Source organism: Lissotriton vulgaris, chromosome 12 (genome assembly GCF_964263255.1).
Source record: "Lissotriton vulgaris chromosome 12, aLisVul1.2, whole genome shotgun sequence".
NCBI lineage: Eukaryota > Metazoa > Chordata > Amphibia > Caudata > Salamandridae > Lissotriton > Lissotriton vulgaris.
The window spans coordinates 611,330,724-611,352,720 of NC_141700.1; the positions used below are offsets into that span (position 1 = coordinate 611,330,724).

The window sequence follows — 21,997 nt, forward strand, 5'->3', positions numbered from 1 at the left end:
AAGCGTCTATGATTCCCACTGTGGGTGCTGCCGCCCTGTATGGACCCAGAGCTGACCCACAGTAGGAAACGAGAATTGCCAAAGCTCACCTTTGGGAAACTACTGGTTTTACCAGTGGTTTTTAGCGTTTCTGTGCAGCATCCTCATTAATGTGCAGCATTGCTAATTGCTATTCCGCATCCACCCACCTCGTTTTGTAGGTGTGCGCACAGACAAGCGCAAGCCAACAAAATAATACAGGTGCTTTGTGGGTGTGGGGAAGCAATGCAGAGGGTGTGGGTGGGTAAGAAAGCAATTTGAGTGGGTGAAGTAACATGGAGGGTGGGAGCAGAAGCAACACGAAGGGTGTAGAAAGCAACAGAGGTGGGAGAGAGGAAGGTGCAGGGAGAGAAGCACATGGGCTAGAGAGAGGAATGTGGAGAGAGAAGAATGTGGGACAAAGTAGGGCAGGGAAAGAAGCACACGAGGGCAACACAACACAGAGAGAGGCAAGGAAAAAAACAATGGCGAGAGAGCAGCAAGGTGCGGAGGGCAAAAGAGCAGTAGCCGAGGGAGACAGTTGGGAAACACATGCACTCTTGTGGAGTGATTACACAAAAAGCAAAAAGTAGTGCTTCAGACGTGATCAGTGGAAGGACACAGTAATTCCTCCATGCTCCTAGGGAAGGACAAAGAGGAAGTAAAGCCAGCCCGGTTTCCTTGCTTTCCTGCGTTGTTTTCACAGCAGTCAAGAAACAGGCCTAGCTGTGCTTCGGGAGCACAATAGGTGAGTATACGTGGGAGAGGGGTATAGTGGTGGGGGTGAGAAAGGAGTGGAGAGACAGGGGAAAAATGTAAGTTTGAGAAGATGAAACGATGAATGTCGGTCTGCATTTTCAAAAGTTTGTCTGATGCTTGCATGACTGCTGCCCACGCTGTACCGGTTTCTTGTATGTTAGGGAAGCTTGTCTTACTGACTCGTGCTACACCCGTTTTCTCTGTACAGTATTTCACCTTTGTCCTACTGACGCCTATCTTGTATGGTTCTTGACATGCAAGCTTGCACTGTTGGCAGTATTATAAGTGATGTGAGAGGAGTACGATGGATTTTAGTCCCAAAAACCATCTATGGGCATGGATGCATCATACTGGAAACTATTGATGCACTGCCCATTTAGTAATGAAACTCCCTGCATTTTTCTAACTGTCATTCACACTAGCCTCTTTCTTAGAAAACCAAACTCAAAGAATCAAGATTAGCCAATCGCTGTCCACGACCAAGTTGGTCACCCTAGGAGTCCCTCAAGGTCCCACCTTATCTCCTACCCTCTTCAAACTATTCATGGAACCCTTCACCGAAATTCTGAAACTCTCCAAAATTCATTACCACATGTATGCGGATGATACCCAACTATACCTAAAACTGTAATCTCCGGATGACATCCGCCTACTCAACACAACTGCAAAAAACCCACATATGGCTGACAAAAAACCACCTCAAACTCAATGCGCTCAAAACAGACTTTCTCCTAATAACCCCACCACAAGGACAAGGTGACATAGACAACTGGATAAAACACTTAACAGCCTTCAACTGCAAACCTCAATTATCGATTCCACAAGATCACTGGGAATAATACTTGACAAGAATCTCAACATGAGGGAACACATTAGGACAGCCAACAGAGGAGCTAACTTTCATATGAGCATTCTCAGAAAACTAAAACTCTTCCTCAATGACGACGACCTAAAAACAGCCGTTCAAGCTCTAGTTATACCCAGAATAGACTATGGGAATACAACCCTATGAGGCTTGCCGAGATCCAGTCTGGCTCCTCTAAGAGCCTCACTCAACGCGCTGAAAGACTCGTCACTGGCTCCAAAAAGAACAACCACATCACCCCTGATCTAAATGCAGTGAATTGGCTACCTTATGAGGCAAGATCTCAGCTAAACATTGCCTGTATGACACACAAAGCCCTTCACTTCAACACACTAAAGTATCTAGCCAATAAACTGGAACTATCAGGCAGTAGCAGAACTATAAGAAGCACCATAACCCTGCTATTGAAACCGCAAAAATGTAGGAAAAAGAAAACCCACACACGCACCTTCTCTGGCCTAGCACCTAGGATATGGAACGCCCTGCCCCCGCCAATCAGAATGAGGCCTCCACCACCTCCTTCAAAAAAAGAAATCAAACTACTTCTAATTAATAAAACTCTCTCCTGATCCCAGCTTTGATGCGAGTTGGATACCTACCAGGATTCAAGATGAACTCTAAGCGAGGATGACTAACACACTCCAGACCTTCAACGAGAACCTACAACTTTTACAATCTCCTGTTAGCTACTCATATCTATATGACTAGCTCTCACCTTTTCTTTTGATGTAACTTTTGTAAAGCGCTCTGATACCCTCAACGGGTCTAGTTCGACCTATATAAAACTCTATAAATAAATACCTGTGACTTGGCAAGGCTTTAATTACATCAGGACATTGCAGTTTCATGTGCTTAGGGCCTAACCATGAAGTAACGTCCAGAAGCATTTACGGTTCCCATTATTAATGGAGTACATTTGTCATGCCCATCCTTTCTTAAATGTGAAAAGTGTTTTTTTAAACATGGATTGAGACTGTCCTAAGGCAGGTCATTGCAGGATTATGATTAGGGACTGTGCAGGAAGGTTTTCACCCAACCCCTCATAAATGCTTAGAAACAATGATGAGCATGAATTGTGGTTTAACATATACAAAGGTTTCCCTTCAAGCCCTCTACCATGACCCAATCCTTCATGACCCTAGCTAGGCAACACCATACACATTCAGCCTTGATATAAGGCTTTTTTGTGAAAGGACGTGGTGCGTACTATATGGCCTTCCAATTGACACTCGGTAGATATGGACACTCTATGTGCCCTTAATAATAATAATAATAATAGGGACATTTATAAAGCGCTGAGTTACGCGCACCGGCGTGTCCACGCGCTAAAAGTGGGAGAGGCAGCGTGCAGGGAGCACAGAAACTGAGCAGACAATTATTTGGTAAAAAGGAATGTTTTTAGTTTCACTCGGAACCTAGTTTCCTCCGGTTCCAGGCGCAGGTCCGCTGGTAGTTTATTCCAATTATTTGCCGCTAAGCATCTAAAGGACCTACCTCCCATGCGGGCTTTCTTAACTCTGGGGATCCTCAGTAGACCGCCCCCTGCGGATCTAAGCGCTCGAGCAGGTTCATAAACTTCAATCAGTTTATTCAAAGGGTCAGGTGCCCTGCCATTCAAGATTCGGTGACAGGTGCAGAGGGCTTTGTATTCCACTCTTCTCCTCACAGGGAGCCAGTGTAGCTTCTGGAGGGCCGCCTTAGAAGGCGCCCTTTTGGGCAGCCTGAGAATCAAACGTGCTGCCGCATTCTGCAGCACTTGCAGGCGTGCCATGCTTTTTTCTGGTGCCCCCAAGTACAGCAGGTTCCCGTAATCCGACCTAGCTGTCACCAGAGCATGAACCAGGGTTTGACGGGCACCGATCGGGAGTAAGTCCAGGACCTTTCTCAGTTTCTTCAAAATCCCAAAACAAACTCCGACCACCCGGTTGATCTGGGGGCCAAAAGTAAGACCCGCGTCAAACCAAACCCCCAGATTTCTTGCCTCTTGGCAGGGGGTTGGAGTTGGTCCTAGACAGGGTGGCCACCATGCCGACGACCAAGCAGACTGGGCTCTCCCCACCACCAGCACCTCTGTCTTGCCGCCATTAAGCTTCAAACAATTGATAGCCATCCACTCGGCAAGCTCTTTCATGCACGACCGAAAGCCATCGGCAGCAAGACAGGGCGCGTGCGATAGGGATATCACCAGCTGCGTATCGTCGGCATACGAAACCAGTTGGAGACCATGGCTCTCCACAATCGAGGCAACAGGCGCGACATACATATTAAAAAGGGTCGGGCTCAATGACGAGCCCTGAGGCACGCCTTGGCCCAGAGGAACCCCCTTGGAATAGCAGTCTCCTTGCCTTACTCGAAAGCTTCTCCCCTTGAGCATGCTATGGTCTTACCTTGTCTGACCATTATCCACCACCGTTCCAGGATGTAAAGGTGCCTTACTAACTGGTGCCCACTTATAAAAAGCTTACAGCAAAGAGGAGACGGAAAGGAAAAGTGCACAACAGACGGGGACATGTGCATCCCTTGTGTACTAATGTATGCAGTGGATGCTAACCCTTCTTTTCACATGCCCCACTCCATTGTTCACTGCTTTCTACTAGGAATCGAAATATTTTACTCAAGCTTTGCTGGCCCAACGAAGTTTACAGGCTCTCCTTCCCACTGAATGTGTCTGGTAGCATCAGTGACTTAGCAGGGGTTCCAAGGGCCACAACACAAGTAAGGCAAATGCCCCTATCACACCCCAAGCAGGATAATGAAAAACACAGCCATAATCATGGTATAGCTGCGCCCCCTCAAACCTTTGGACCCCAGTGCCATGGCACTTCCTATGCCGATAGCTCCTCCCCCTGGTAGCAGGGTGGCGCCACCACTGTTCATTACTTTGCTGCCTGCACACTACTGGCACAGGGCGACTGCTTAGCTCCATTCTTCCACTGCCTCTGGTAATACCCCTCTTGATTAAGACAAAAGGCTGATTTTATGAATGACTCTTTATAAGTCGCCCCAGCAGCCTATGAATTACACCCTACATATTTGTTCAAAATCGACAAAATGCTTCCAGATTAGTATTTGTACACATTATATGACGAATGATATTGGGACCAGTGAAGATGCAGCAATTGTGTATATGAGAGTGTAGAGAACGAAATACACAGGCCATATTGAGATTAAGGGATGCAGTCAAAAGAAAATCTGTCAAGTTATATATAACAACATTTATGCGTGTGAATTATAATGCGAACCAGGCTAAACAGTAACAGAGTAGTGATTTTACAATAGTTAGTACTAGGTGAGGTAGAATCATTTGCTGTAGACAAAATAGCATTTTGCCAGCTGGTGTGCTCCCAAAGGCTAAAAACAGGTCATTGCCAGGCCATGTTTTGCAGTTAGGCACCAGCTGTAGGTTATGACCTCTCTTTAGGGAATGATGGTCCTGAGTTAAGAAGATGAAGGGATAGGGGACGATAGGAGGATACAGCACCATGGGAGGGGATTATAGTGATGGGGAAGGGTGCTGGGATAAGACTTACCGGGAGGGTTTTACAAGCGAGTAAGTGGCAGAGCTACGGGGAGGAGAGAGGATGGGACAGGGACTGTCATTCATGGGATGGTTATCCTTCAGTGAGGAGTTCCTTGAAGGGATGGGCATTTGGCTAATTGTGGAAGTGCAGAAGGTAGGTATGGCGTTCAAAATCCAGATTTAGTTTTTCCTTTTTGGGTCAAGCACTTACGAGCAGGTAGTAAAATAATATGAAGTTTGAAGGTCTTTCTTGACCTGTTTTAACAGATGATATATTTGTTAGGGAACATGTGTTGCCCAATTCTGCAGCGAGCATCTTCCTCCCTCCAAACTACCGCCTGTGTTATTTGATGGATGGTGGTCATTGAATCCCCCAGACTCACCATACCACCACCACCAGTACTTTGTTGGTGGAATGAAAACCTCTTTGCCAAGTCCTACTGCTGCTTGAACCGCCTGAGCGGCCTCTTACTACTTCAGATCGGCTGGAAGCCTCTTCAACCCTCATCGTAGCCGTCAGAGAAGAGCACCAGCTGCTACCCCAGGAACGGCCCTTGCCAACCCTGTTCTCTGAAGTAGAGGTGGGCAACAAAAAAAGGTTTCCCTCCTACCTTTCTTTTAGCCCCCTCCACCCGCAGCAAATAGGAGGAGCTGCGGGGATGCTAAAGTTGGGCTAAGGAATCCACCATGACAAGGGTGAAGGGGAGGGAATCAAAGGGTGCATGATGTAGTTTGCACTACCAAAGCCTTCAGGTGAATTGGTGTCCATGTCCCCCAGTATCCTACAGTTTCACTCGTACAAGGGACTGTGACTTTCAAGGATTTGATGCACACCCTCTGTTGGTGAAATCAGTCTCTGGAGCCCACGCTTCCCCTATCTGTGCATCGCACGCCCAACCCTGTACAGATACCCACCCCCGTTTTCCCAACCTGTCTGGCAGACAGAAACCCACTGCAGCAGCAGCTCCAGTCACGCAGCTTCCTGACGCACAGATTTATACAGGTCACACAAAGGATAGGAGAGTAACTGAGGTTAATAGTTCCCTGGGTTCATTCACATGCATTGCAGTGGGCGCTGCATTAAACACCATCTCCCAAACCCTGATTTACTCCCTTTCCATCATGTGAGGCTGGCCCAAATGCTGCTTTGAGCAGTCTGCTGTTTTGTAAAAGCTAATCACATCATACGCACTAAATTCTCTGTGACTCAAGGTGCTGCATCTCTGTGCCCAGATCCTGACCCGGAAGAAGGGGCTCTGGGAGAGGGCAATAAATGCACTAGCATACAGACGTTTTGCAACTGGCCGCGTTGCCCGCAGGGCAACATAGAGAGGACAGCATCCTAGTGTTGCCCCCCTTGCTCGGTTAGTAGCTGACCCCACTGGACCACCGTAGGTGGAGAGGGTTGGTCACCCCTCTGTTTTGTTGCCTTGGGCGTCAGGAGGGGAGGAGTAATGCCAAGAGTCCTCATAAGCGGTCATCTCCCAGGGCCGGGCATTTGGTGACAGGTGGGGGTCTTCGGTTATCGCAAAGTGCCATCCCCGAGGCTTGGCGGAGTTACACGGTGATCCTAAAACTTTAAACAACTAAATGGCCTTCAGATAGTGGATCTTGGAGCCCCCGGCAGGTCACTGGGAGTCATTATGGCAGGGCCTGGTATAGCGTGATGGGGCTTCTTAATCCCTCAAGGGACAGTTGAAATCCTGAGCAACTGTGGAGACTGGCCGAGGTCTAGCTCTGACTTGTCAGGAGCATGACTCAAAGTAAAGAATAGGGAAGCAACCCACTGTAAATGAATGAGCTTTAAAGAATCTGATTGGTTCTTCTCTTGAATTTGTTCCTTTGATAGAAAGGACTCAGATATATTACTAAATACAAGGCCTTAGGCCTGTTACCTTCTATGCCTTATGTGATATTACCATTATAAATGTACCCGGGGCTCCCATCTCGATGATGGGGAATGATTCAAGCATGTGAATCTATGAAGGATACCCTAATGCTGGATAAACAAGTTTATTTTGACAGTTGTCTATAAAACATTCTAAAAACAAACAAACAGTTAAAATTGATGATTTAATGATTCTGAAATTCAGACTTTTGATCCAGGGGTGTGATGCACTTTGTGAAACATTATTGGAACATGGATATTACCTGGGGGTGACATAATCAAACAAAGAAGGAACCAATGCATTGAGTTACATTGTTGTAGTTGGTTTGTTATAACCTGTGATACAATACCATTTATGTCAACATATTTGTACATATGTAGCTGACGGCAAATATCACAAATAAATCAATAGAATTTGTTATACAAAAAAGAAATTGACGATTTAACCCCATCTTGGCTGCCCAACACCCCCCTCTACTACAGTTCATCATCAAAACACTGTTTACAAGCCAGTACAAACAGAGCAATTACTATTGCCACATCTAAATAGTACATTTCTGATAACAGTTCCACAGCTTTCCTCCTTTCGTATTTAAAAAACAAAGGTCTTAAAAACTTAATATGGTTTGAGAGATAGAAAATACAATCCCTAAGTATATGCAGTAGAAGGCATTTTACATTCAGGGGACAGGGGCATAGACCACTATTATCCTGAACCTGGCCCAGCATGGGGGGGATGAATGGATTGGATTACATCCCACTCTAGCCCTTAGTAGTTCATTACGCAGGCCAGGGTCTGATAACTGTATCAAGTATTGGAAGACAGTGTCCTGGCCAAGGGTAGAAATTGAGAAGCTAATAGATGGTTTCTTGATCAAATAGCTCAGGTCATTAGTCTCAGTCACTAATACTGCACACTCTTTCAATGCTTGTTTGCCTGGGAAGGGGGACAGGATGTAATTGCACCTCTGTCTGAATAAAGGTTCTTGATAAAGATCAGTCTTTTTCTTACTTCCTTTGCCCACCTTCTTTCACTACCTTGAATCTCACCCCAGCAGAGTTTAGATATTTTAGTCACTTCATCGTCCTCCGCGAGGCTATTGAAAGGTCCTGAGGGAAAGCCAGCAGACTCCAGGAGACCAGACTGAACTCTCTCTTTATAGACTGGACCAAGATATCTGGAGGGAGCAATAGAATAGATTTTTTTCTTCTGTCAGCAGGACTGCAGCATTGAAAAGTTTGAAGTTCGAGTGTTATTGCAAGGGAGAGTTACAGGGTGATTCTAAAGCTTTAAACAACTAAAAGGCCTCCACATAGTGGATCGTGGAGCCAAAAGCAATCCCTCAGGTCACTGGGAGTCATTCCAGCAGAGAATGGGATGATGGGACGGTGCTCCTTAATGCCTTAAGGGACAGTTGAAATCTTGAGCAACTCTGGAGACTGGCCGGGGTCTCGCTCTGACTTGCAAGGAGCATGACGTAAGGTAAAGAGTAGGGTGGCAACCCACTGTAAATGAACGAGCTGTAAAGAATCTAAGTGCGTTGGTGCTGAAAACACCAACAGCTCTAGCTTTCTCAATATGGGTGTCGGCTGTTCAAGGAACTTGCAGTCAACACCTGGGTCGCTCGTAAATTAATCCAGTCTGTGTAATCAATAAACCTGCAACATATTTTATCCACAAAGAGTGTCACTGTCATTTATAATGTCACATGCATTGTACCAATGTCATTTTAAGGATCCTCACATCCTCAAAGAGCTAGGGGGTAGCAATGCTATGCCTGTGCTACGGTTGTGCAATCAAGCTATGCATCTGTGTTATGGTGGTGGAGATGCCACGTCATGGAGCTGTGGACAAGCAGACATTTCCATGAGGGATGATGAAGTCGATCGTTGGGCGCTGTCTAGTGCAATGATCTTCAAACTTTTCAATGCTGCGCTACCGCTCACATAAGAAAAAATTATCACCAGGCGCTTCAGAACGGCATACAGGCTTTCTCAAAATTATTCTATAAAAGCGAAAGACCAGAAGATGCATAGCTATTCAGCGAATGTGGTTATGCTCAGTTATCCCTTTTAAAAATGCAATGAACTACATGAATGTCAGCAGGCTAGTGAAAGCCCAAATTCTCTAAAAGTGTAAAAATATTTACAGTGTGATACGTTATCGGAAATTTAGGAATGAATCTGAGGGTTATTTGGCGTCACCCATCCCCTCCCCCACATTGACACCAACTTCCTATCAGAAAATTAGTGAAAAGAGACATTACTGGTGGCACATCATTGCTTTCTTTAACCAAAAACACAGAACTGTTTTAGGGATTGTGTTTGTCTCTGTTACCTCAAGGCATAATTGATGCTGCTCTTGACTAGAGGTGAAGCACCCCACATTAGAGCAAAACAGCCCATTCTCAGTGTGCAACTCCCCAACCCCCCCAGTTAAAGTCCTCTGATCTAGCGAGAGGAAAGAAAGTTGTACGTGGGCAAGGGTTAACCAGTGTGATAAAGCAGTCAAATAGCAAAAAATGTGTGTGTGTGTGAGCATTCACCCCCAACGTGATAATATGGGGAAGACCAGGCGTTGACCTGAGTGACTGAAGATATAAGGCAGGAGAAGATGTGCGTAGGTGAAAATAGTTCCACATTATGAAAGTAATTACGGCCAATGGTTGCCCTTGGGTATAGTTCTAAAGAAAGAAAGATGAACTGAGGGTATGTGGGCACTGCCCCAGGTGATAAACTTGGGGGCATGACCAACTGTTGCCATAATTGATTAAAGTTACAGAAGGACCAAGCAGTAGTGGATGAGGGAGAAGTGTCCTGTACGAAGAAGGGGCAGAGGGCCGAGTCTTGCTGTGAGTGATGAAGCTATAGAAGGCCAAGGGATCTGTGGGTGGGTTATAAGTGGCCTGCACAAAGGGGGTATATGGTCAAGTGTTGCTGTGCGTGATGAAGCTATAGAAGGACAAGAGATCTGTGGGTGGGTTATAAGCGGCCTGCTCAGAGGGGGTATATGGTCAAGTGTTGCTGTGCTTGATGAAGCTATAGAAGGACAAGAGATCTGTGAGTCGGTTATAAGTGGCCTGCACAAAGAGGAGGTTTATTGTCAAGTGTTGCTGTGTGTGTGATAAAGCTATAGAAGGACAAGGGATCTGTAGGAGGGTTATGACTGGCCTGAACAAAGAGGGGGTACACGGTCAAGTGTTGCTCAGTGTGATGAAGCTATAAAAGGATAAGGGGTTGTGACCGTAAGAAGTATCCTGCACAAAGAGGGGACACAGAGGCAAGTGATGAAGCTACAGAGGGACAAATAAGCTGTCAGTGGGTTAGAAGTGTCCTGCCAGAAAAGGTGGCACATGGGCACAGTGGGGTATATCTACAGGCGTTCCCTTGTGTGATACAGTTATAAGTGGGTGTTGCTCTGTGTGTTAACAGCCACAGGTGAATGCCCTGTGTGAAAACTGCTTCAACCTAGTTAGTGTTGCCCTGTTTCATACAGCAAATGAGAAGCGACTGCTGCAGTATGATACAGCTATAGACCAGTGAGAATTGCCCTACGTGATGCAGCTATGGAGGAGTGAATGTTACTCTGATACAGCAACCTGTTTTATCAGAGCATGTTCATTTCCCTATTAACCAAGCATTTTTTTATTGCGATTATAGAAGCGGTTATCTACTGGTTATTATCCAGCTTGCTAGCTTGAGTGTAGAAGCTTTGTCGGGCCTGCCCAGAGTCAAGGACACTTTTTTATGGATTTTTGAATAATGGGGGCATTAATTAGCCTCCGAAAACACAAGCCCCTGCAAGACCAACCCAGCATATTCTACTCAAAAGTATAGAGCGCACACAAAAATTACGGCATTGCTGAACGGTTTTCACGCCTATAACTATTACTAAGGGTAGACATGAGAAAGCGCAAAGGGTGTTTATTCCCCAAACTGAGTGAGCAAACCAGGTGTTGGCTGTAAAGGCAATTGCACCAATAAACAAAAGCAACATAAGAATCAATTAATAAATAACTGTGGAATAATGACACATATAAGCAAAATAACTGAATGTAATGAAAAGCAAGACCTGCTAAAATGTGTAGATAAAGCTAAGAAGTGGTGCTTGGGTGACATGAATACTTTTATAGACTGGTTATATCTGCAAGTTCTGGGTGGAACAAAGGTGCCCCTGAGGGGACAGGTGGAGCTGGTTTCGTAGCTATATATCAGTGTCCTCAAAACGGCTGTGTCAGTACAGTTATCAGACACCCTTCAGATATTAGAAATAAGTTGATGTTTTTAGGTTTAGGCCTTACCTCTAAAGCTTGTTCCCGTTGGCAAGCTCTCAGTGCTTGATTTTCTCCTTCCACTCGCGACAGAAGCACGTTACTCTCAACAAGCTGAGGGCGAGGGACAAAGATACATGCTGTCAGTTATTTTGCACCAGGGCAAAGCTACAAGTAGTGACCTAGTGCACAGAGACCCACATACATGCAAGTGCAGGAAGACCTGCATTGCCCCACCAAGGTCTAAAACTCAACTAACACATGTGCTCTTCCTAAAGCAGACAAGTGTGGATATGAGATTTCATAAAGTTCATGTTCTCACTTGCAGCTCGACCAAGGGATGATATTCTAGCAGGTGTCCTGCAGTTCTCACTCACCCCAACCAATGCAATTTTATACTCTACAGTCGAACTTGTTACCAACTACTTAAACAAAATTGCCATGTCACTCCGATACTCTGCGATCCTCACTGGATAGCAATGAAAGCAATAACTACATTTACATTATGTTGCCTCATCTACAAAGCAATTCATCAATATCAATCTTCTCACCTCTCCAAGTTACTTATCTGGACTTATTCCTTGCTGATCCAGGTATCAAGATTCAAAACCTATTTTTCTGGTACTGCAATCAACGCCTGGAATTGTTTGACAATTAACATAAGAGCACACCCCTTCGCTCTTTTATGAAACACCTAAAAACCCAATTCTGCATCTTTTTTAACTAACGACTCTTTTCCTAATCTGCAACACAGACAACCTGCTCAATGGATCCAGGTCTACTGTTCTTACACAACGGGTCTCTGGAATGTTATTGCTACCTGCTACATTACAACCTACATTGATTAATGTTATCTGATGTGATTTCAACTGATTTCTATGTGAAGAACCCTAAATCTTGTGGTGGTGCAGGAGCTCTGTATGAAACTATTGCATTAAATGGCAATGAAATTCACTTCAATTAACATGTTCCGTATACACTAAAAATATGCACACTCACACACGTGTGCAATCTAAATTTTTTGCACCCAACAGCTTTACAAAACATTATATGTGCATTTTCAACTGTCACTGGCTTGCACTTTCTAAGTGTTTGGTGTCTAATTTTACCCAGCATGCCCCTCCCTGGTTTGAGAGGGAAGCTAGAATTCTAGATTTACGCAGCAAACCTTCGGAAAGTGGGTGGGATTGGTCAAGAGGTACACAGGCATAGCTGGGGGGAAGTGTTCAAATTGCTTCATAGCATTTACCCAGGTACAAGTGGAACTAAGAAAATAACATCAAGCATCAAGTTTGCCTTGTGGATACTGCTTGCACACAGATGTGTACAACATACCGGTAAACAAGCACACATAACAGGGCTCCTACATATATTTTTACAAAACCCAACGACCATGCATATAAGCAGAAAAATACACAGTCAACAATGCACATACATCAAAAGTCATACATTTGATTATGAAAAAAGGGCTTCAGAGTCTGATAGCCCCTTTTGAGTAACAAGGTAGGTGATCAGTTTATGGTATTTATCCTCAATAGACGTTCTGTAAGGTGGTCCCTATAAAAGTGTGGTCCCTATTTTTGTGACTTCGAGCGAATGTTGCCATTATTTATTGTCCCAAAAAGTTTTTTAAAGTATGAAAATAGATGTGAAAAAGTTTCCTAATTACATATTTATAACAAATGTGACAAAAATGAATCAACAATAGTATTACCATGATCTGGTATACACAATGAAACATTTGTGATTAGAGTACTGTAAGTCTAATTCGTTTTTTGCTTTCTTTGTTGCTGTGTGGTATATTTACTAATGTCACAAATTCCTCAAGAAGCGGTAAAGTTCTCGCTCCCATACACGTGTTGGCTGTCCCTTCACAATCTTTGTAAATTTTGTGGATATTGGATTGAACACAACTGGAAAGAAATTAAGCTTTTCTGGTATCGTACAATGGAATTTGATTCACAATACATGCAATATATATAAGGTTATTGTTTTTAATTGATGTATTTAGTCAAATAAAATTATTTTTACATTCGTTCAAAAATGGCAAGGATTTTGTAATTGTAAGCTAGAATTACCACAAATTGTGGCATTCTCGTGATGCCACTCTGCATGTAATGTGAAGTATAACAGCAGTGTTACTAAACCCTCAGAATGCCTATGTCAACATACACTAGTGGGGACGCCAAACAGTTCAAAGTACAAAATACAATATATCAGCTTTTGATGATCCTTACAAAGTTCAGCCAGTACCCATTTCCCACCTGCAGCGGGTTGGCCTAGTGTTTTTTTAAGGCTGAAAAATGTAGTAATACAAACAAAATTGAAAATAATAATAATATTAAGCAACTAATGACGTGCAAATCAGGCAGGTACAGCACTACTAACTGTAGTAGTAGCTTTAAAAGGTTATTTTAAAAAAGGGGCTTACAAGCCAGTGCAGGCGAACAAAATTAGTAAACAAAATTGGTGAACAGCATTGTAGAATACTTCAAAAAAGGGGTTGAGGAAGCATTCTCCTATGGCCAGGAAAAAAAGTGGGACTGTTAAAGAGGTGATGTCAGAGTGATGAAATATATAAGTCGTAATTTTAACATATAATGGGACCAAAAAGCAAGGGATGGGCATCTCACTTGCATTGTTTTTGTCATGTAGTTCAAGGTTATTATGCAGTCTGTAATGATAAAATAGAATTTAAACATTTTAAAAATGATCGTCAATTGGAGAGGAGTTGCTTCTTCAATAAGTCAGTACTTACTTTAGATGAATGTGTAATGCCATTTCATGGTCAGTTTTTACAGGAAAATATTGTGGTTTTCCATATTGTGTATATAAAATGCTGCACTAGGTTTATATCACAATGACAAGCGGTTGGAGACGTAGGCAGAGTATAGGTCAAGTCATCATGGGCGCAACCTCATAAACATCAGGTGCTGAAGCATCCTACCTCAAACAAACTCATAATTAATGGGGTTCACAAAAGAATGGGAGAAAAGCAATCTTAAGTGTGTTATATGTTTGCTACCTACTACAGAAACCAGTGCCATGAATGTAAGAGAAAGATCACATTGTTTGCAACGAAATATTTGCTGATGTAGCGTTTTTGTTCCAAAATATCGAATAGATTTGCAAAACAAATACTTTAAATCATAATCTCACAAATAAAAACAAAGGTAATAAAAACTACTGTGTGCACTGATTTAAACACACTCAGTCTTATGGTACATTAGTAAACATTATAGTAGATAACTGAAAACTCAGACGTTTGGGCCCTTTATTAATTCCAGAGTCGTGGCAAGGCACAATTTTACCCCAACTTCGTAAGAAAGGGGATGACTGTCTTCATCAAATCCTCTAATAGCCCTGCTGGACAGTAAAGCCAACATTTATGCGTCCTGGTTATTAAAAGACATACAGGATTGGGCTACTTCAAATAAATTAGTCTCTTTACAATAAATAGGATTTCGACAAGCCTTTGTTGCAATTAATACAATGATGGCCCTCTCTTCTGCTTCAAGTAAGCACTTCATTGTATCAAGTCAAATTTATTTGAATGCTTTATCGATATAATTAGCATTCAATGGTGTAGACAGGGCCATAGTTTGTAAAAAGTAACGTAAATAGGAGATTCCAGCACTTTTGATAAGACCTATTTAGATGTTTAACTTACACACCTCTGTAAGTACTAAGCTAGGATTGGACATGCATCTCTCACAAAGTTTATATGAGCGGGGGCCTTAAACAAGGTTTTGTGCTGCACCCCTACTGTATAGTATTTATAAGGTGGACATGAGTAGCAAAATTTTACAATTGAGATATTTCCCCCAAAAAATTGGGCCCCTATCGGCTAAATGTTCTGTAATATGCAGACACCACTATTATAGCTGATCGTATTGATGTAGGATTTCAAATATCACCAAGTGCACTACATCAACATAATGAAAAAAAATGGTTCAGTGGTGAAATGACAGAAACAAGCGGTTATCTTTGAAAGCAGCAAGTGTGGAAAGTGATATTGGCAAATAGGAGACATGGAAAAAGAAGGGGAGATCAAATAAAAATTATAGAGGAGAGGTGTGATTGTAAATTGCAAAAACCTAAATGAAATTAATTATTTCATGGTTTAGGGTTTTTGCATTTGAATTTAAATTCTCCCACCCGCAAACCCTTCCTAATGGTGATTTCAGCAAGTTGATATTGATAACCTGTCCGGGTAAGCTGTGATGCGGATTTGGCTTAGTGCAATGCTCTCCTTTTTGTGTAATATTCAACCTGCCAGTCTGAGATGCACTGGCAGGAGGCCAGGGGAACTATGCTAGACCCACAAATATTAGTATGTTAGTTGTTAAAAATTAGTTACGCTATTTTTATCACAACTAGACTGGAAATGCATGAAGTGCAGCTGGAAGAGGACTAAGTACATTAAGGATCCTTATAAATCAAGTTCTCCTCAAGTAGCTAATTTTTTGCTTCTAATCTCTATAACGTATGGATAAAATGTATTAATTTATGATCTTTTGTTAGTCCTATATTTGAGTTTAGATCTGGCTGGAACAGTTTTTACTCCGCTACTAGTGTATTTATGCAAGAGTAATTTGGAAACCCTGGTTCATTTGATTTGTAATTGTCCTGCCCCAAAGCCAATGTTTGTTGAATTTGGAAAACACACCTATTTTTCAGGGCCATTATTGCATTTAGTATTTTAAGTGTGAGAGTGGAAGACTGTTTAGCTAGTTTCCATGATTTTACCTGTCTGATGCGATACAACGGCTGTGTTTCAAAATTGTTTCATTCGAATCTGTAACTTTATTTTTTGTGTGTAATGTTTGGTATTTTCCTTTTTATTTTATTACTAAGTTCCACTGTGTGTATTGTTGATGGTTTTCATTTTTTTGATTGAACTAGACGACATAATCATCACACACACTGGTCCACAGAAGTAAAATCTGAACAACTAGCCATCCCTCAACAACCACATGACTAGTCTAGTATTGGAACTAAAGAAGCCCGGCTCAGCATATAAAACCAGTGCTGACTCTCCTGCACTAGCTGACTGTCAAACAATGAACACCCTTAAAAACAGTTTTAACCCATAAGCAACAAGGAAAGTCCAGCATTATACAACATTCTTTACCACTGACAAGACACTGCTTGGTTTGGAGCATGGCCCTGCTCAAACCTCTAACAAACTGCAGCAAAAGGAGGGGAGAGGGGCTTTAATATGTCGTGGTCCCAGATCTTAAATTCAGCTGCAGTTTAGCTATAATCAGAAAATTATACTTCAGAGAGGCCTCCTGGCACAGGGCAACGAAAGGAAATTCCCTATCTGTGGTTATCATGTGTACTAATCTACTGTATATCTTACGCATGGAGTTTCACACAAGCATGCTGATTTATACAGAACGATCAAAAAGGAATTTTATCGGTTCACGCAGAACGCAAACAGAGGGAACACATGGGGCACTGTGTTATATAACCACTGTTCATTACCACAAACGTTTGATGTGATTTGTGCTTCTTAGACAACCTCTAAAGTTCAGAAGTTAACCCTTTTCATCTGCATACCTTGCTAAAGATTCCTCCACTGAATTTGCATGTTTTTATCATTGTTTTTTAGCGTTTGTATAATGCACCATATGCCATTAGGATGGCACTTCATCTCTTATTAAAAGTCAAGGGTTGATTTTCCGACACCATTCCAAAAAGACCATTTACATCACAGATCGGATTCTGGTATGGTTTATGGAGTTGCATAATCAGTGGTGAGAGAAACTTTAGCAGTGCAGGATGGGTGTATCAGAATTTATATTACATAAGATTGATGGATGCGGCGAGAAGGCATTACCAAAAATCGCATAGAGATCTCTTTGGTTGAGATGCATAGCCATTGCCCATACTATGTAAACATATGGCAGCTGATGAAGCAAGGCCCATGACTGCCAGGTAATTGCATATTCTGGATATGTTGGGTGTATGTTTTGAGTTCTGTACTAACTAGTTCTGGTGCAGGATAATGTGTGGCACATATTGATAGATTGGGATGTCACGAAAGGCAACACCAAACAACATGATGCATCTTTCCTTTCTTGGATGTGTGTGTAGTGTACTGTCTAACGTGCGTTGTTAAGTGTTACTTGTGTGTTATGAAGCTCAAAATTACACTCTTACAGAAGTTTGCAGCTCTTTCTTTTAGGCCATTCATCTTCAGAATGTTCCAAACGTATGTGCATGCTAAATCCGTTGACTAAGACTCTCAGGCCTCATAACACCTATCTCAAACGTATTACCCTTGCACCCCGTTCACTGGAGCATTTATTCGAAATCAGATTATTCTGGGTCACCCTTTTACCTATCAAAAGCACAATTCTAACTCTCTTGCTTCATTCAATAAATTAGGAATTTATATATAATCCTAATCTGTTTTGGAAGAAGTTACTCACCGAATACACCCTGGCTCTGGCAGGGTTCACATGATTTCCCACACACAAAAAGCTATTTTTCCATCTTTAAAGCGCTCCAGTTTTGAAAAACCTCTAAAATCTAAATTGCTATAATCTGGAATCTGTTCTCTAAACTAAGGGACAGCATGTGCAATAATTTCTTAAATTAGTTTTACTGCCATTCCTTTCATGGAGCCCTCAACTACAAACTTGTAAAAAAACAGGTAAAGATCAAGGTCTCAAGTCGAATATACAAGTGTCACACTGTCACTTCCCCTCCATACCTCTTCTTCAACCTCACCTCAATAATCTGCCGCAGATTCCTTTACTAAACCAGACTCGACCTCGCTAAACAAACTCCTCAGCATGTATCCAGGAAAATGGATACAGGCACACCAAGCACCTAAAATTTGTAATCCGCTTCCGTTCTGTGTTAGGATCCTTCAGAGAAAGATCCTTCAGTTCTTAACAGGTAGCGGAGTTGAATTCTTGCTATCATCCAAAGAGCTGAGTCCATTGAAAAGAGATGGTGAGTAAATGTTCAAGCACAGTAGTGTCTTGTTGGAATCTTAAATAAATGAGGTGGTTGAGGTGAACTGGAGAACCAAACAGTGTCTCTGGTCTATTAGGGAGAGGGTGGATGAAATAGATTTCCGAACAACGAGCCTCTTCCTCTCAGTGAGGCCCACAGCGCCTCCTGAAAAGATTGAGGTGGGCTTTGTATGGGCCGTTTCAGTCAGGTTTCCTCATAGACGATGGTGTGGCAATCAAGGCACCAGAAGACGATTAGGACTGTGTTCTATCTCTAACCTGTCACTGTGCTTGGCCTTGTAAATATACATCTCTCATAAATGGGAAAGAGGAAGATGTGTGAGATAATGCCCCGATCTGGGCGATGCTGGATCAGATCCTCTTACCTGGTGATGTGCTTCCTCACGTTGTTTGCTGTTGGCCTCCAGCTCCTGGTTCAGCTGTTGAATGCGACTGTGTCTCTGATCCAGCTCTGCCTGCCGCTCCCTCAGCTCCTTCTGTAGCTCATAAACTCTCTGCTCCTGGGCGTCAAGCTATTGACCCAACCAGAAAGAAAATAGCACGGAGGAAAAATCAATTATACTAAATAGCTTGAGGATAATCTGAAAGAGCAGAGGCCTGAAACCTATGAGGTGGGGGCGGAAGGGACCGTAAGCTTGCAGATTCAATTCAAGCAAAGCCATGTGGGTGGGTGTGGCATTATTGATGTAATGACTGTTATCCCTGACACCTGTCTATATCACCCCAACCAAGAAACAGGATATGCTAGCAGGCAGATCATAATAAGAAAACAGTGATTGCAGTACAAAGCACCAATTTAGCATGGGCGATCATTGAAGAATTGCGAAAATGGAATATGAAGAAAGCCGGCGCTAAGCACCTTTTGTGAACCCAGAGAGCTGGGGAACATGAAACTAACATCATCTTGCATTGCTCAAGAGACCCCAAATCCTCATGGATGTGACGCAAGTGAGACTCACCTGAGCAGCTAGTCCATCTCGCTTGTCCTGTATAAGTAGTATCTCGTTCTGAAGGCTGCGCAGTTTGCCATCCCGACGCTGCAGCTGCAGAGTTTCCATGGAAAAAAGGGAGGGGGAGCGGAGAAGGGGAGAGAGACCAGGACGGGATCATTGAGTGTCAACCAATAAGCGATTAGCATGACAAAGCGCAGGTATTGATCAGCTATCGCAAAGCAAGCTGCACAGACCAACCCCCGGCTCCTCACCCCTGCTCTCCTCTTTAAAGGGTGGTTTCAGTTTTTGGCCATTTTCATTCTACGCTTTGGAACGAAAACCTACCACAAAGCAGTTTCCACCATTATATGTTGCAGTCTTCAGAATCTAGCAGTTAAGTAGGAAGGCTGTGTACCAATCCAGGAAAGAGGGCAGAAACATGAGCTAACACGCTCCCGACATACGGACAGTCACAGTTCAGTGTCTGGAGATACAACATCGCTATGGCACTGATGTACGTCAACAGTAGTGGCCTTTCTAGAGTACAAGGTAAAATCTCCAAGAAGCCATTTGCAAATTAGGTCGAGGACTGGGCTGGCCTCCAAATCAAAGGTAAGCTAGTCAGTGTGCCCTGATCCTGCCTGCCCCCAACCAGACCAAGCAATCACATACTGCCTGTCCCCATGTCACACAAGGCAGTCACATGCACTCCAGTCTCATTACTGGTTGCAGACTCGTTAAACCTGTCCACATTTTAGACAGAGCAGTCATGGGCAGCATACCCTCATTACAGATAGGCAGTTTTAAACATAAGGTCCATCTGCAAGTCCAGGAGTCACTTGTAGACGGCCACCATTACAGTGGGAGAGGGCACAGCCTCCCTCCATCATTAGACAGTACTCATTGTACATGGGCTTGGCTCATTACAGCCTGATCAGTCAAAAGCAGCTGCTGCTCAAACTAGAGAGAGCAGTTATCAACAGCCTTGTCTCAGTATAGACATAGACAGAACAGTCACATACAGCCTATGCATAATTCAGACTGCAGACACATACAGTCTAGTACCGTTTGAACTTAACAGCGTCGTCACTTCAGGCTTAACTGCAGACAGAGCAGTCACCGTACAAGCTCTTAACATTTCAGACCGTCGCACAGCCTTATTTCCGATTAAAAATTCACGCAGCCAGTTCTCAATGCAGACAAGCATTCACCGACACTGCCCTTGCTCCAGATTATACAGTCACACACACGGCACCTATGAAAGCCTGTTCACAGTACAGTCCGAGGAGTCGAGCACAGCCAGCTCTCATTAGAAATGCGAGTTCCTCTCTGCACCGAGCGTGGCTTCCTTGGACTCCTAAAAACACGCGCGAGCCTGCCCTGATTACAGCCAAAGCAGCCATGCACAGCCAGCCCGCGCTGCATATTAAACAGGGCGCGCGGAGCCCTGCTCCATTCTGAGCTAGCAGGCGAAGGCACTGATGCATTGCGTTGTAAGCAAAGTTCAGACCTCAAGGTCAAGGGTCATCCGGAAATCTAGAAGGTGAACGAAAATGGCGCAGTCTTAATTTTAATTTTAGGACGTCAGAGTCCAAGTCTTCGTAGACCAGCATTAGACTCCTAAATATATTAGAACAACGAGGATGTAATTTGCACAATAAACTAGGATATCAATATGGAACAGAACGTCTCCAAGTAAACAATAGATATTCGAAGACGTTACACCCACTGTACTCTTCACAATACAAATAGCATTTATTTCATTCCAAAATGGAGGGACACGGACAAATCTGCCCATTCCTGAACATTTATTTCTCTCAAGGAATTATATATATATATATATATATATATATATATATATATATATATATATATATATATATATATATACGCTCCAGAATATATATATATCCCCCAAATACAAATAGTGAAGCAATTGTAAATGAACAATTATAAAAATGTACTTATTAATGCAGTGACCTATATGCGTGTTAAACATAGAAAAATGTAACCATAAGTAATATGTACATTTGTTAAGTAGAATAAAAAAAACATATATTTATGAACAAGATTATATTTGTACAAAGGAATACACATATCTAGGTACACATATATAATCCAAACAACTGCTTATATACACAGGGATAAGCTGTACATTTAAGTTTGAGCATAGTGGTTATGTGGGGAAGAGCCAATTCTTGAGTTGACTTCTGAAGATAAGGTAGTTATCAGTGGATCTTATGTTTGGGGGTAAAGAGTAAACACAAGGAAATGATGGACGGAGTGCTGAAACTTATCAGACACCCACCCCAAGTCACAGATCTGGGTTTAATCCATCATTGTTCTTTAACTCACTTTGCCACCCCAGTTCAGACACAGCTATATGCAAATCAGTCTTGACTTTGCCACCTCAGTTCAGAGTAACCCCCTTCATCACAGGTAAGTATTGAACTTACAATCCCAGTCCTAGGAGCCAGAAGTCAGCAAGGACCACGGGTCAGGAAAGTAGCAAAAACTGCCCCATCAGCTGCACAGGGGCGGCCGGGTGCAGAGGTAAACATTGGAATTCGACCCAATGCTATCCAACGGGGACACAGGGTGCATGGAGCCACACTGTTTATAGGTAGGTAGATCGATTGCAGGGGCCAAGCTTTCGAGGTTAGTTCAATCACAGGTGGGAGTCACAAAGCAGCACCAAACAGACACCACCAGTGGTCGGGTGCAGGGGGCAAATTCAACATTGGGCGCCCAA

At 43.1% G+C, this 21,997-nt stretch overlaps 1 protein-coding gene across 1 annotated transcript in view; it reads right to left on the reverse strand.

The window, feature by feature from the left end:
* The window catches only part of PMFBP1 (polyamine modulated factor 1 binding protein 1), a 1,903,249-nt gene that overhangs the window by 1,348,483 nt on the left and 532,769 nt on the right, over window positions 1-21,997 (reverse strand). Inside the window, exons 9-11 of the mRNA XM_086945556.1 lie at window positions 19,273-19,356; window positions 18,679-18,825; window positions 11,352-11,435 (exon numbers count right to left, since the gene is read on the reverse strand). Of these exons, the coding sequence (XP_086801682.1) occupies window positions 11,352-11,435; window positions 18,679-18,825; window positions 19,273-19,356 (315 nt within the window). The remainder of the gene's footprint in view (window positions 1-11,351; window positions 11,436-18,678; window positions 18,826-19,272; window positions 19,357-21,997) is intronic.